Raw genomic sequence first — 17,413 nt, forward strand, 5'->3', positions numbered from 1 at the left:
TCTGCCAAAGGGACGACGGTATGGTTGCGTTTTGTCTGACTAATGCATCGATCCATTTTCCCTGTGCCATCGTTGCTAATCGCACGTTCAGAAGGGCAAATGGCGGCAGGGAAGGAGGCTAATGATGGAAAATGCTATCCAGAAGGAAGTGTGAAGTTTCTCTGCAGAGAAAAAAAATGTGTTACGTAAAGAGGAAAGGGAACCTATCCACATTGAACGGCACCAGCTGAGAAAATGTATATGTGGGTCTGAGGAAGGCGATGAGTGAAGTTCAGTAAAAAGAGTAATGTGTTAAATGTAAAGCCTACAGTTTAGTTCGAATATGTGTGCGCGCGCACACACACAGAGACACACACACACATATATATACCTGTGTGTGTGTGCACGCACGAACTGTAGTACACTTACTTTAAACTATGTAAAATCTACATTTACATAGCCGTTTAATCGTATGTGCAGTTTCTATAAGCACATATACATATGTGAGCATATGCTTAAGTATAAATATTAAAATGAAAAGCCCTGTAATGGCAGTTGTTTTTTAAAAATGAAATAGCAATATATAGTATATTCCCAAACCATCTCTACAACTTCCCTAATATTGTAATCAAGATTTGTCAGCTGACGCCATAATAAATTTAAGGCCTCAGTCACAGAACTTCTACTTATGATATATTATTATTATATTATAGTACATCAAATACTGAATTTTGTCAGGTTCAAGAAGGAGCAACAAACAAAATGAGGATAAAGAATGAAAGATTAGGAGTTAAGTTCAAAGGAGACTACAGATGCCCCCTCATAGGATGGAAAGCTATATGAGTAGAGAGTATGGAAGCAGGAAGAGAGTTCTAAAGTTTGGCAGTAAATGGAAAATAAGTCACCGAACCTTGCGATCAGAGTACCCTTCACAAGAGGAAGATTTCTCCTGATAGGTTTGACGAAGCTGTCTGAGAGAGCACGAACGATCCTTAGGTCAACAACATAACATATTTTTTTTTTACTGCTTTGGGAAAGAATCTAAATTATCTGTCTGGTGACTTCCACAATTAAAGCATGGTTGAACTTTAAGCGTTTGAATATGAAGCCGAATTCTACTCATAATTCGGCATACATTGATTGATCCATAATGAAAGCCTCTATTTCACGTTGGTTACCTCAGGAGTACTGTAAAGAAAACTGTTGATCCTGAATACCAGGAGATTAGTGACAGATATATTTACTGAAAAGAATTGGTCAAGTCCAAGTAATTTTTGGGGTAGAATCCAGTCAAGTGAAGTCTTAATGGCTGTGAAATGCATTTAGGATAAAATTTAAAAATCATTATCATAATGGGAATCATTGCTGACAAAATTGATGCTTAATGCATGTCTCGAATTTTCTGGTTGCATTTTAAGAGTAAGGAAACCACTCCTCTCCTCGTATATTCTATTTTTACCTCAAGTATAATCTCCTAGGATGCATTTTATTATATATGCAGGACATAATCATGTATTTTGACATAAAAAAATTAATTAAACCGAAAGGATTACCGTCTTACACTCACACACACTGACAACCCAATGCCTACGTTTGCGCATTCTCTGGCCCCTTTCCACAAATGCTGACTTGTAAACAAAACAGGACGGTCATGCAGTCACGAAAGCTTCTTGGTCATGCCTCAGTGTATGCTTCACTATACTGAGACACTGCTTGATATGTTGTTAATTTATTTACAAAACTGTGGCTCTCTACGTTAGCGTTGTTTGGTGTCCAGCAAAGCAATACGTTTTAATTCTACAATGATTTTGTGATTGTCTCAAGGCTTTTGTGGTTGCTTTCATTTTGGGGAGAATTTTAAGGTCTCCACAGTGTTATACCCCAGAAAATACTTACTATTAATACACAATTAGTCAACATTTACGGATTCCTGTCGTTGGTTCACTATTAGCAGCATTTTCACCTTTCGTCTATTCGACCAATTCGCGTAGTTCGACTTTCCTAATCTAATCCTCCTCTGCTCTGTCTCTTTAGCCCTTTGGATCCTTCAGAATCTTGCACCAAATCACGTTCTTTCCCACCTGTATCCACGCCAGGTGAGTCACCCATCTCTCTCTCTCTCTCTCTCTCTCTCTCTCTCTCTCTCTCTCTCTCTCTCTCTCTCTCTCTCGTGGAGTTGCAAAGTTGTATACCTTTTGGATGATACATGTGCTTGAACCATTATTTGTTGATAGCCACTATGAGTGCCTCATGCAACATATTGATATCTGCATAGTTTAAAATGTTATGTGGTTTTCGTTCTCTTTTCAAGACGAATTTACTCATGTGAAACCTATCAGAAGTGTTGTCTTGTCAATCTACTTGAATTATGTGGCTTTTAAACAACATTAAGGGGTTTCCCTAAAGCATTGTATCTTCTAACATAAGAGCAGACCACTTCCTTATTTTTTCAAGAACTAATTCACTGATTTTCAGTTTCATTCCAAATTCATCTTTAGACTTCAAGCATTTCCTTATATTCTTGCACACATACCACATTTAAATTCATGCTTTCTTAGTTATCACCTTTTTCAGTCATTTCTTTTTCATTCTCATACCAGTTCATCTTTACTCGTTTTTATCCTTAAATTATTAGTACTTTCCTTGACGTTCCTGCCTTCCATTCCTTCTATTTTCCATCTCTCTCTCTCATTCCTCTCCCTCTACTCCGCGGTACATGTCTATGAGCGAGAGAATGCGCCCGAATTATGCCCCGACCTCATCCCTCTAAATATAACCCCCAACTGACTTTCCTCACTTTTATTAATAGATCATAATCTTATGGTCTTGTTTTCTTTGTATATTCCTTGATCTAATGTCGATGGAGACGATACGATATATATATCTGTTTCTAAACATGACTCTTAATATCAGTTGTATCACAGTTAACTATGAATTAAAATTCGGAAGAATTAACCTGGAAGTAGTAACTAACGTTTTTTTGGTGGTTGATAAATGATTGCCTCTAATTTATGATGAAGTAAGAGAACTAACAGCAACCAGCAATAACTGTATACTTTAAGCATTATTTGGATATCCATATTGCATTTTTATACTGATGGCAGTGGTGCTAGAAACCGCTCCTCCGTAACTGTGTTAGAAACGCGAAGAAACAAATTCTTTCTGTCAAGTTCAAAGCTTCGTCAGAAATGCAGCAATTTCCAGCCAGAAATTCATTCTTTCTATTTTTCTTAGAATAATTTCACCAAGGTGACGTTCGCCCAGTCTCCCAGTCGGAGGTGGAAAATTGCAGTATGGATTTCCTAAATTATTCTATATTTTTTTTTATTTATGGGACTTCCTAAATTATTCTATATTTTTTTTTATTTATAACTTTGTCCAATGTTTCTCTACAGGATCCATATGGCTACGACTACATCCCAAGGGTTTGTTCATTAGTCATATGAATTGATTTAGTGGCAATAGAAGTGGTTGTGAATGTTATTAGTGCCTTTATAGGGTCTTCTCACAGGTCTTGGTGGTATGAAATGCATTTTATTTTTCCAAGCAGACCCAATGATTATTTCAAGACGTACTCTTATTAATTTTTTGTCCTAAATTGACCCGTTTTCGAGAAATCGACCACATCTGTGATTTCCCGGAAAAATTAATTTCCCCTCCAGTGTTTCACAGTTGTCAGAAACGTTTTTTGTTGGTGTTTTCCCCTTTTCCTTTTGGTTGTTTATTTGCTCCCTTCCACCCTCCCTGTATAAATATCCTTGCACCACAAAAAGGTGCAAATTGATGTGTCAAAAAAAAAAAAAAATTCTTTTGCCTTCATATCGCGTGTCAAATGACATTTTCTTTTGCATTTCCACCATCATGTGTCCAGGTTCTCGCATAGTTTTATAAATTATATAAAAAAATATATGAGAAAATGAAAGCTAATCGTTTTCTAGTATCCTAGCGAGTGTGTGTATTCTAGAAGCTTTATAAAAATCATCAGCTGAATTTCGAGTGTCGTAGATTGTCAGTATTTTTCTGTTGTGTTGTGTTTTGTGTTAGTGGGAATCAGGTGTCATTTGAATGTGACACGAACTGGTCAGCGAATGGTTTTATTGGTCGTAAAAATTGACCCAAATCTCGAAAGGAAGAAAAGAAGACAAGGAACCTCATCCACGGAAACGCTTACGTACGAGACGTGTAATGGTTTTGGAGATCGACCACGAAACGTGTTACGTGACAGCGTTCGTAAATCCGTGACTGATGTCCGTCGATATTGGAACGAATGCAGTATATAAACTTTGTAATGTTATTCGCTGTGAGCGATGATGAATCGTGCGAAATTATACTTTTCGCTGTAGTCAACAGACCCGTAGATAAAATTTTTTATTTGGGATTTTTTTTAGTAATCACCAAATGAAATTTAAAAAAGGTTTTATATGTGTATCATATTTCATTACTAAAATATCATTTTTTCCATATATGTATATATATCATCTGTATCTTTCTGTATATATATATATATATGTGTGTGTGTGTGTGTGTGTGTGTTGTGTGTTTGTATGTATGAGTACGTATGTAAGTAATGTGTGAGGATGTGTTTGAGAGAGAGAGAGAGAGAGAGAGAGAGCTACTGTATTTATCTGTGAAATTCAACATTACCTGTGTCTTCCGCGGCAAGTGTAACAAGCAAGAAAGAATAAATAAGGAAATAAAAAAATTGATTAAACCAAGTTTTGTAAACTTGACTGGAATGTACTGTACTCCCAAAGTTGGGTTACGAAATCTCAACCTTTTTGTAAGTACGACTTCAACATTAGGAACAAAAGTATCCATTGAATGTTTAGCTGTTTGAAAAATATGGCAAGCCGAGCATCGGAAAGTCCCTAGCCTTGCTCTATCAATCAATAGTTATCTGTGGATTTATGTGCTCTATCAATAGGGTCGAGCATTGCGTTAGAGCTGAAGGGTAAATAGACAGTGGAAGTTGTAGGAGAGGGAGAGAAGGAATGAATGCAGGTGTTCAACCTTTATAAATTACCAGGTTAATATCATTTGGGAAACAAGAAGATATTTGTTAATAGGAAGAATAAACTTTACAATATCATGTTAACGTCATTTAGAAAATATCAAATGTATTAGAATAAGATTTTTCATAAAGAAAGAAGAAAAACGTTTGCTAGGCTCGTGTCAAACAACGCGATGCATTTGGAGTTTGGATTTTTAATTGGAATAATATCTGAAATCAAATGCTTGCAAATCATTTGCTTGGAAGGATTATCAAGTCTGAATTTCGCGGACCGTGATCAGTCATTCTCCTGTCATGCCTGAGCTGTATCATAAATAGTGGTATTAATAAATTGACAAATGTAAACCACTGTAGGGTGATTCTAATATAGATATTATGTTGAGCTTATTATCATTATTATAATGGGTAACGAGGTTACTAAGTAATTGACTTTTAACATTCTCATGTTACCAAAACTTTTCGGAGAAGTAAATCAACTTTGGATCATATCACCTTAGACTTTTTGGAATTACGAATCCCTCTGGGGAATAGGGAAAGCGATGTCTTTTAACATATTTCAGGTTTATCATTACGTAGGGAGTGGAACCTTTGGCTAACCCTCGATGGAACAAGTAATTAATATGGCATGTTCATTTTTTTTATGCCCAAGCCTGTGTCAAAAATGAAACTAAAATTCTCGTTAGTGTGGTACACTTTACGAAATAGTAATTTTTTTTTTCTCTCAAATGGAATAATCGTAAAACTTGTTTTATTTATCTGAAATAGATTTTAGGTGACAGCGACAATTTGTGGTTTTCGTAAATTTGGCCTTTCAGCAGATATACAGTTATAAGTTCCGTATGGTTGCTGCTTGTTTGCTATGTATCATTTATATAAATTGAGCTGTTCACGGTCCCTAATCAACTGCGCTAAGGTCCTTCCGAGATCTTCCTTTGCATTTATTCACTATAAACAAGTGAACCCACAAGAATAATCCTGGCTACAGGTTTCCGGAAACAATATCGTAATTGTCATGTCTCGCCATGTCTTCAATCTCTCCTCATCTGACGTTTGCTGCTAAGAGGTAAACAGCGTTAATTAAGAGTTTTAACACTGATGAAAACATGTCGGTATGATTTTGGAAAGCAAGGTAGACAATTTGTTTTTCAGTTGCTGAATTCGCGAAGTTCAGTTATCCTAAATTTTGAATTATTAGTTCCGGAAGGCTGGAGACATTGCCGGTCAATAAATTTGATAATCTTGATCCAACTGTATATTCTGTAACTTTTTGAATCAGTTGACTCGCCTGTAAAGAAATGTTATAAGACACGAAACCAGTGCTTCGAGCAGTGCATGAAAATTACAATAGAAACGAAAATATCGACGTTAATGTATGATTTTATCTTTAAGAAACTTGAGAAGGCAGGAATATCAGGATTAGGAAACTACCTTGAGGAAGAAAACAAAGTTTGTGAAGTTTTTAGACGGATGACTGTGTCTCTTAGTATAGGTCAGTGCTTCGTATTTGTGATAGATTATGGGAATATGAATTGCGTATTTGGACAGGCAAGAGTTGTGTAGCTGCCAGGCAAAAAAAAAAAAAAAAAAAAAAAAATCTTCATAACCATTAAGAAATCTTTGCAATGCTAGATTACCTACTCAGTAATGCAGACAATGAATTATTCCCTAATCGATGATCAGAGATTTCATGAGCTCATACAGTTAATTTATTCCTTTATGCATGTTTGCTGATTCTTTTGTTTACTTGGATTTTGTACTATTTTTCTAATGAAGTATGTTTTTTTCACCTATATTGCTACTTTCTATTTGTTTCATTGGAGATTGTCTGGCATTATAGGTATAACAGTTCAATAAGTAGCACTTCACTCGTGACTTATTGCTATATCGAACGGCACCAAGCAAACAAGTTGATTTTCATTTATACGACCTTCATAAGAACGATTTCCCTATCCAGCATGAGTTACTTTTAAAGTCTGATCGAGTGAAAACAGATCTACTTCGCATTTAGAATAACAAATATTTTGTTTGCATCTTTTCATATTAAAAGGCAGTTTCGTGCAGATTTTTACATTGTTTTTACGGTCGATATCATATCAGTAGATATTATGCACTTGTCATTAAAAAACTTTGGATCCAAAATTATCAAATTAGTTTGGGATGAGGTTAAGATAAAGCTCTCTGCATAGAAGGGAATTTTTCATTTGATCTTCATTTCGGATTCAATTTTTGTAGTGACAGGTGTATCCAAAAACTATGAAATAATCGAGAAGTTACAAGGTTCAATATATATATATATATATATATATATATATATATATATTATATATATATATAACCTGATGCCCAGGTGAACATATGGAAATCGTTATAGTGCCTATATTTATATATATATATATATATTATATATAATATATATATATATATATATATATATATATTTGGGTAAACGGTGAGCATATATGCGTTTGAATCTGGGGGGAGAAATAAAGTAACGTGCTTGTCAGAACTGATCTCATGTTTACTAAATGATCATAGCAACGGCCAACCCACCATAAAGTTTAGGAAAAATAAAGGAGAAGGAAGTTTCAATAAAAAAAAAAAAAGATGATTTAAGGGGGAGGAGTAACAGGAGGAAGTCGAGAGGGTGTACACGGCGAGGTTGGTTAGTAGGTAACTCAACACCCCGGCCAGAAATACTTAGCTAGTTGGTGCTGGCTAGCTTGCTGCTGATAGCCCTCCTTCTCACCCTCTCCTCCCCGTCCCCCTCTGCCGGCCCCTGCGCGCGCACCTTTTTTTCTCCTTACCTTCCAACTTATCTTTCCCCTTTTTCTCTCTTTCTTTCTCCCCAACTCTCTCTCTCTCTCTCTCTCTCTCTCTCTCTCTCAGTATTACTTATATAAATGTATGCGTGCGGTGGAAAGTTAGCATAATGTTGGTAAAATAAAGTCGATGACCGCTTCGTGTCATGACAATTCTACTCTTGCACATTGTTTGCGTAAAATAAAGTCTGATGACCGCTTCGTGTCATGACAATTCTACTCTTGCACATTGTTTAATACAGAGCTTCTTTGAACCAATCGTATTTCTGAGGGGTTCGAGTTTTCCATTAAATGGGTCCGCCTTGCATAAGAAGAAGATGTAGGCCAAAGTACAAGAAATAGTACAATTACAGTTTATGAAAATTATACGTCCCAGATCTGCAAAGGTTTCATTTACCTGGGAGTTAATTTTCTATTATTATTATTATTATTATTATTATTATTATTATTATTATTATTATTATTATTATTATTATTATTTCAATCTGTGTATTTTTTGTTTTAGAGAATATGCACCCGGAAAATATTGGATCTGATCTTAATATTTGATTTCCATTTTACTTATTCAATTGTAAAGCATCCTAATAATACTCAGGTATGTGATGTTGCTCGTAAATTGCTGTACTCGTAAACCTGCCAATTAATTCTATCCCGCCACTAAGATCCGTTTTGTAGGTAAATGCGAGGTCTTGCGGTACTTGCAGTACAGTACTCTGAAGCGATAGTAGGGAAAATACTAAAGTTGTAGTAATAGTTATAATAGTATAGTTTCTCTATTGTTGATATTATCCCATTTTATTATTCCTCCCTGGAAGTAATAGCAATAATGATAATAATAGTATAGTTTCTTTTGTTGTTAACATCCCATTTTATCATTCATTTCTTGAAGTAATAGCAGTAATGGTAATAATAGTATAGTTTCTTTGTTGTTGATAACATCCCATGTTATCATTCCTTCCTGGAAGTAATAACATTATGATGATAATAATAGTATATTTTTTCGCTGTTGATATTGTTAGCATTCCTGAACGAAACAGTAGTGAAACGTACTACCGTAAACATTTCCCTCTAAATAAGTAATTCCCTTTATCAGTGAATCGCTACATTCTGCAATTACGTTTTACGAATTATATTATATTCTGACAAATCAGGTATCGGAGGCAATCTGAATCAGGTGGCATCAAATGTTCGAATGAATATGTGCGTCATCTTCACAAATATTAGTTGGTAGCCAATTGTTTTTAATAAGCATATATAAAGATTTCAATATTGGCAGATGTAGATACTCCTGTGCATAATAAAGACGAAATGGATGTGGGGACATATTCTCCCAAGTGGAAACGGCTTGTCAAAGAAAATAAATAAAAGAATTTAAAAGGTGAAATTTTGAAATCGGTAAACTAAGTGCTGGGTTAAGGCTGCAGAACTAACAAGTAACAGTTGAAAAATTTTACAGTATAACTTCATTTTATCATTGTAATTCTTTATAAAAATTCATCTCCATATTACCACTACGTGACATATTACTTGAATGCTTCTCTTTTCCTGTTGTGAATGGTTGGCAACTAAATTTTCTTTAATTCTAGGATAGATCATAGTGGTATAAAACGTTCGATGTATCTATTTCAGAATAACTTCACATTTGAATTCATCACTCTCATTTATATTTGTATTTCTGATCTATTATCCCATCATTTAACTGATGCGTTTACCTTGTCGTCAATTTATGTTGATGGATCTGTTTATGCCGCCACACTTAAATATTTTCAAGACACCATTTGTCGTTACTCATCATGGAACGTTGGCCCAGATCGTACCCCGAGGTACGAATAAGCATCACACAGATTCATGGCTCATGTATTCATCATGAAATCCCCTACTTCCCTATTCATGGCGTGAGATAAAATAAGAATCATTTCGAAGTTCATCATCATACTGTGTTAACAACAAGACTTTTATCCAGAGACGTTGAGTACAAAACTCACATTCTTCTTTCGAATTTTTCTCGTTCCTGAATCTTCTCTTTTAAACTTATTCAACTAGAATTTTATGCTAATTGCGATCCGTACTTTAGCAGGGACCCGATGTACCAATCGCACGTTCCTGTCCAGTGCGGAAAATCACGACATTGCAGAGAAAATAATTGTAACTGAAATTGTCTGTTTATTTAGCGTGATAGGAGAAGTTGAGTCTAGTTGTTTTTTCCCATTGTTTTCCCGTATTTGCTTTCAATAATATGACTACCGTTGTAGAGAATTATATACGTATGGGAATATGTAGATATGTATGAAATATATATATAAATATATATATATATATATATATATATATATATATTATATATATATATATATATATGTATGATAATGACAGTAACAATAGCGATATTGTACACAGTTATTATCGGGATAATATGGTCTGGAATCTAACCCGTAGTCACGTGGGAGTCGAACGCACGACACCGTAACATATTCGTTACCTAATTTCCATTTATAAACATTTCTTTCTTCTGAACAGTTGGTTGATGGATTGCTTGCTGTTCAAGGTCCGCGTGTGCTTGGCCAATCTGAAAACTAGATTTGCGTGTGGAGGTGTTAAAGTTTTTATTCCTTGGTTCAGGAGATTGTGGGGAGGGGTTATGTTCTGAAAATGGATTCGCTTATTCGTTCCAGATGCCTTTGCCTTTAAGGAGAATGGAACAGGAAGTCGATCCCCGTAATTGTATAGATGGGCCTGCTTAGATATTTCTTTGCTCCTCCACCTGCTATGAATTCTAGATAGTGGGTTCTCCCTTCTCGCTTGACTGCCAACTTGCTCTGTTCCCCCTATCTATAGCTCGACCCAGCTGATTATAGCGCTGTGTAACCCTGATGTAATGCAGCTATTTCAACTTACCGGTCCTTGAAATATATTGATTTCTCTCTCTCTCTCTCTCTCTCTCTCTCTCTCTCTCTCTCTCTCTCTCTCTCTCTCTTCGATTGTGATATTTTTGTGAGGTTCCTATGTTCTTCGGTAAGAATTAAACGAAGTGTTAATGTGTTCCTTCAAGTGATTAAATTTTTGTTATATAGAAATACAATTCAGATATGTAATTTTTTTATATAGAAATACAACTCAGATATGTACGTTTTTTATATAGAAATAATATTCAGATATGTATATTATGTAAATTTTTTAATAAAGAAATACAATTCAGATATGATGGATAGACATGCACTCTCTTGGTGGATATTGATGATAGCTAATATACAAGCACTAACAGCAAAGAAAAATAAATCTGAAATTCCTTATAGAGTTAGCTACTGCGCAACGAGAATAATTTCAATCTGACACGAAATCGAGATGTAAGAATTCCAGGGAACGATTTGTAAAAGCAGTATACTATTTTACAGTGAACAGCTAAAACAGTAGTATACGATACCCTTTTTTTTATTTTATTTTTTCATTCCTTTTCAGTTTGCATCTTTTTTCTTGTTAATTTGTGTAATTGGTGAAGAAACTCCTTAAATAATAACATAAACTCAGAAGTAATAAAGAGTTCCGGTGTTTCTTTGCTTTCATTATGTGCAATGATTGGAGAAGGCAAGTCATTTTGATGTGTATACCATTTTCTTGAGCCTGCTTTGGGACTAATAAGGAGAGTTATTTTGCTGATGTAGAAGATAAATCATATGATTTTATTGTTTCATAATTGCATTTCTTTCTACTGTACTGTTCGTCGTTGACTTCTGGCGGAAGAAAGGTTTCATTTCATTTGCGTAATTTTTTTTAGATAATGACTATTTGGAAGAATAAGGATTTATGCTGGGGTTTCTCTTTCTCAGCCTTTTCAGTTGGTTAATTGTATTTTATTCTAATGTCACTCGTACCTAGAGGCCATCATGGATTAAATGTTTAAGCATATCAATATTTCATTCCATAAATTCGCAGAGAAACACACTTCAGCTTCCCCGGCCAACGGGGAAATTAATCAGTAAACACGACGCCTACACCAATAGCCTACGACCCTGCGACCACTATTTCATTGTTTGTGTCACATGGAAGCAAAATCAGCCGCGGAACAATTTGCTCTTATCTCCCCCTTTCCTACAGTTTCACTTTTATTATTCTTCCTCGCTACAGGGAAGCACGATTTGTTTACCATGACTTCTGAAGTAGAAACACACACGCTCGTGTTTTTGGCACTCATGATCTCGTCTGCAGCTGCCGACGTATGTTGACGACAGTGGGAGGGGAAATCATGCCTTTTACTTCCGCCATCTTGGTTGGTCATCTGTTTGCTCTGTTTTTTTCAATAAAAAAAAAATCCGATAACGCAAATTAAACCTGAGATCAGTTTCTGATAAAGAATATTTTTCCCATTTCGAGTGCTCCGAAGTTATAGACGTTTCCCTTTACGTTATGGCGTAATAGTTATTTATAAAACGTTTTTTCCTTTCCTATTCTTACACCTCTTGATGAGGGCGTGTCTGAAGGTTACATGAGTTTCTTTAGTGAGCTTCGGTTTTATTTGCATTCTGTTACAGAGATGTCATTGTAACTAATCAAAATTGAGTTTTAAGACTTTTCCAAGTTATCATTGCCAGCTGCCGGCGTGGTTTAAATTCTGATTTGTCTCCTATTACTATTCTTTTTATAATGATTAATACAGCCGTATTTATGATTATACGCTTTTGGCTGCCTTGTTTTACAGAATATCGACAGCTTATACAGTTCCCTCAGTCTGCCATCTACCGGCAAATTTAGGCAACATTATCTCCCTGGTAGCACTCCGGACTCACAGACTGATAAGGATCACATATTATGAAAATATCCTGCGTCTCACGGTGGCAAACGTTTGCGTTGATGGCTGTCAGACTTTCCCCAGAGTTTCCTCATAGCAACTGACACCCGGAGAATTCACTGTACTTTATTATCCTAAGTTTGAGAGAGAGAGAGAGAGAGAGAGAGAGAGAGAGAGAGAGAGAGAGAGAGATCTTTTCTTTTTATCGTAATATGCTCAAGTTCTTTCACATCGTCTGAATTGAATATGTTGAGAATCATCGTGCCTCTGTTGTCCAGTTCCAAAGAACCTATGTAACCATTAGGAGAGAGAGAGAGAGAGAGAGAGAGAGAGAGAGAGAGAGAGAGAGAGAGAAATGGTGGCTGTTTTTCCGTCAGCAGTTTTATAAAAAAACATAATTAAATTTTTTATACCAGTTAAACTCCACGAGCAGATGGAGATAGAGTGACGAAACAGAAAAATATAACAGCTTCGTAAATTGCATAAAGAGAAAAGATGGTAATGAGTATTTCGTGAGATACAAGTAATTTATGGAAAATAATTTTTTTTTTCAGCTTAACATAATGTTGACGTCTCCTTAAGTTTTTAACCCATCTGTAATTTGCAAAAAAGGAAAATATTATTTCCATCGCCGTCAATTTTATTCGATGATGCTGAAACTGAAGATTATTATTTTTATTCTCTCTCTCTCTCTCTCTCTCTCTCTCTCTCTCTCTCTCTCTCTCTCTCTCTCTCTCTCTCAGTCATCCTATTCGACTTGGTGGTTTTTAAAGTGTGGGGTTCGGGTTGCATCCTGCCTCCTTAGGAGTCCATCACTTTTCTTACTATGTGCGCTGCTTATAGTAGCACAGTCTTCTGCATGAGTCCTACTACAGCATCTATTATTATTATTATTATTATTATTATTATTATTATTATTATTATATAAAGTATTTAAGCAGTTATTAAGTCCTTTGCTGTCAGATGCCGTTGCAGAGAAGACTTCAAGTGGAAAAGACATCGCGATAAAGTGTGTTATATAATCAAGATAGAACATTTTTAAGCCCTTTGCAAGCCTATGGAATGTGTTGTCACAGAGGGGCGGTTTCTGTCAGTGATTTAAACAAGCCAGGCCATTTTACCAGACGGAGTTTATTTAGCAAGTGTCAAGATGACAGAGGATGGTTATTTTTCTGCGTGAAAACGTCTGACAGTTAAAATTCAGAGTTGTTGGTTTAAATACCTTGCGATAGTTTTTGCTAGTTTTGCTCGTGATTGATCTTAGTATAAGTTGTAACTTTGTAGTTCAGAAAAATGTGTTCTTTTAGAGCAGAAATGTTGTTTTTTCATTAGGTTTTGTTGTTTAATCCGAATTCTCCCTTTGAATGTCTTAGCTATTTCTCCCAAAAGTTCACTTAACAAGAATGTTCTTTATGTTTAGATCCAGTGTGCCTGTCAGTATGTTAAATCTAAAAGCGCTAATTTATTAAATAAGGAATCATACGTATTTGAATTATCACATGACTTGACTGTACTTAGGTATAAAATGAACTTTTAATGAAAATTACCGTGGAAACCAGTGATGTAAATAATGCCTCAATTCTTCGTTGGTATGATTCCACGGATTCGTGTTATTCGCTACTTATCTTATACATATGGTGCGCATTGCGATCCAGATGTCCAGCACCAGAACCTTAGTTAGGGACATTTTCTTTTCGTTGGATATAGTATTAGATTTTGACAAAAAAGTATAGTTTTTAATCCATATTTCAAAAGTGTTCAACTCTGTATCCTCGCTTTGCATTCAGTAATTTTAAAAGGTTTTCTTAATATAGATGGAAATATGGGAGCATTAAGAGCCTTAGTTTCGTACACAGGAGATTCATCGCAGTTCAGCAGTTAAAAGATGGATGTGGAAGTGTCAGTCATGTTGTCCTCTGCACAATGCACTATGGTGCTTGTCTTTGGTCTTTTCTTCTTCATGTTTTCACCTTTCATTTAAGCACTTTCAAATGTAATAGTAATTCCCCAGAACCACTTCCATTAAGGAAACTACACACACACACACACACACACACACACACACACACACACACACACATTTTAATACCCGGCAACTTGAGGTTTGCAGTCTACTGCTCTACAATGCCATTGCAAAGATTGGCGTTTTATATGTATATATATTATATATATATATATATATAATATATATATAATAATATATATATATATAATATATACTATATATATGTGTGTGTGTGTGTGTGTGTGTGTTTATACTTGAATCGTATACGACCGTTGCTTTCTGATACTAAAGAGGTAATAAGCAAAGATCTGAATAAACGCGAATGAAGTGTAAATAAATGTTAAAAAAAATAGACAACCAACTGTCTAACCGTAGATAAACACATGATTGTTATTATTATTGTTATGCAGAACTCTATTCGTATGGGACAAGCCCCCTTTGGCCAATGATTTGAAATTCAAGCTTCCAAAGAATATGATATTCATTAGAAAGAAGTAACCAGAAGGGAATGGGACATACAGAAAGAAGAGATCAGTTATTAGGAAAGGAAAATTAATAAATAAATTGATAAATGAGTATGTAAAAGCCACAGGAAGTGTTAAGAGTCACGCACGTATGAAAACCACAGGTGACGTTAACCGTGTCAGGTTGGAGGGAGATTCCACTGTCGATACCTCTAGCTAATTGATGACGTCAGAGGAGGGGAAGGTATTTCAAGTGGGCAGGATACGTCTCAGGTAGCTTCGAAAAATAATACTTTCACTCGCACCGGTTGGCCGGGGATAGTTTCTTTTTCTTTCTTTCTTTTCATCGCAGAGAACATGATTGCTGTTTAAAGATCTGATGTGAGGTGTTTTGTATGTCATTAATAGCATTGCTTAGTAATGGGTAGATCGTATAATGCATAAACTCGTATTTTGTTAACTTTTGCTTTTGCATAAGTATTATTTATCCGGCCCGCGTGTTTTGTGATGATTACACAAACAGTACATTACTATCCATATTCCTTAATCATAAGAGATGATTATCAAAGACTTCATTTTTGTTTGGCATTAATAAAGAGGTATGTTTATTCTAATAGTACATAACTACTTGAGGTGTAAGCCTGCCCGTATGGCTACCATCATTTTGATATATAAATATTATTTTTATCATAATAGATTTTTAGGGAAATACTCGCCTCGTTAATACTTTCAATATTTTTGTTGCCATTTCATTTTTTTGGGTTGCTTAATTATTTTTCTTTGAACATGAGAAAATTGTTAGTTAAATATCTTAACTGGCTAGTGATTTTCATAACTTACATTAAAATCGAATTTGTTCAAAAGCAAGGTTACGTTAAAGACCATTCTGCATAATCAGTTTAATATGATTCAGTAGGGAAATAATGACATAGCTATGTTTTGAATCCCCGCAAGGCACCGATATTTTCCTTTAAGCAAAAGAGATATTTTCTCAAATGTCGTATTTTGTTATGTACTGGAAGAACATTAAGAGAAAAGGGTAATCACTAACTTATAGACGAGAGAAATGTTAATAAATCTTCAAGTTGTACAAGGAGGACTAAGCTTAATAACAGGACAAGGGACAATTACTATGTTATGGGAATATCGCAATTTGCACAGTGTAATTCAGTACTTGCAATTGGATAATAGCGCTTTAATGAAAATAGTATTTGTATTCATGGTACTTATTTTAAAAGTACAGGCAGTAACACAGCATATATTAAGTTATTTATAATTGTGGCTAATTTCTTTCATTTTTGTATTATTATCTTGATGTCAACACTTAAGTATTCTAGTTAAGTTTCCTCCGTTATCACAGCAGCAGTGTATTGTATCACTCACAGGCGTATGGATGGATACAAGAGATATTGTTCAGGGGAACTTCAACGGAAGCGACCGTGCCAAGTATGCTAGAATAAGTGCCAAGGGCGTACATACATAAATATATATATAAAAGCGATAGGCGCACATGTACGCTTCTCGCACATACATTCTCAGGTTACTTCGCAATGATTGTTTGTTTATGTTTTTGTGTTTCGTAGGATTTCGATTGTTAATCCTTCTGCCGTTATGCCTGATTTGTCTGAGCCTGCCTTATTCATTACGTCCTTTTATCATTATTGTTTTTCATTGTTAAACCTTTTTATCAAGTGGCTAATCTTTTTTGTCTCTTCAAATTCAATTTTACAGCTTTTTTGAGTCCCAGTTAGGAAAGGACAGTTTTAAGGAGACTGTCATACATTCTCTCTCTCTCTCTCTCTCTCTCTCTTGCAACACGAATTCGGTATCAGAAAGCGGGGAGAAGAAGAGTACTGTGACAATAGAGGCAGAAACATGAGACCATCTTTGTGCCAAGAGTATTGTGCGCGGGGGGCAGCCAACTAACGCTTCGCTGTCCGCCGTCTTCTGCCCCTACCCTTCCTCCTCCTCCTCGTCTACCTACCCTGGGCACGGACCTTACGAAAAGAGCAGAGCAGAGAGAGAGAGAGAGAGAGAGAGAGAGGAGTTGAGATTTCAAGGAATTTCAGGAATTTGTTTGAGTATGTTATATGTGTATATATACGTATATATGTATATATAGTATATGTATTCATTTAACACTATTACTATACTATATATATTATATAAATATATATAGTATATATATATGCGAATATATTAATATATATATATGTATATAATGAATATGAATATATATATATATATATATAATATATATATATATATATATATATATATATATATATATATATATATATATATATATATATATATATATATATATATTCCAATGCACAACATCAATTAAAA

The 17,413-nt window shown here is 35.1% G+C and overlaps 1 protein-coding gene across 38 annotated transcripts in view; it reads left to right on the forward strand.

Annotated features, from left to right (window-relative positions):
* The window catches only part of LOC135207976 (fibrous sheath CABYR-binding protein-like), a 99,668-nt gene that overhangs the window by 1,038 nt on the left and 81,217 nt on the right, over positions 1 to 17,413 (forward strand). For 34 of the 38 annotated variants that reach the window (XM_064240033.1, XM_064240038.1, XM_064240011.1 and 31 more), the window contains exon 2: positions 3,375 to 3,404. The exons of the other annotated variants lie outside the window; for them this stretch is intronic. In XM_064240033.1, coding sequence (XP_064096103.1) covers positions 3,375 to 3,404 — 30 coding nt within the window. The remainder of the gene's footprint in view (positions 1 to 3,374; positions 3,405 to 17,413) is intronic. 38 annotated transcript variants of the gene reach the window in all.

This window comes from Macrobrachium nipponense, chromosome 34, assembly GCF_015104395.2.
Source record: "Macrobrachium nipponense isolate FS-2020 chromosome 34, ASM1510439v2, whole genome shotgun sequence".
Lineage (NCBI taxonomy): Eukaryota > Metazoa > Arthropoda > Malacostraca > Decapoda > Palaemonidae > Macrobrachium > Macrobrachium nipponense.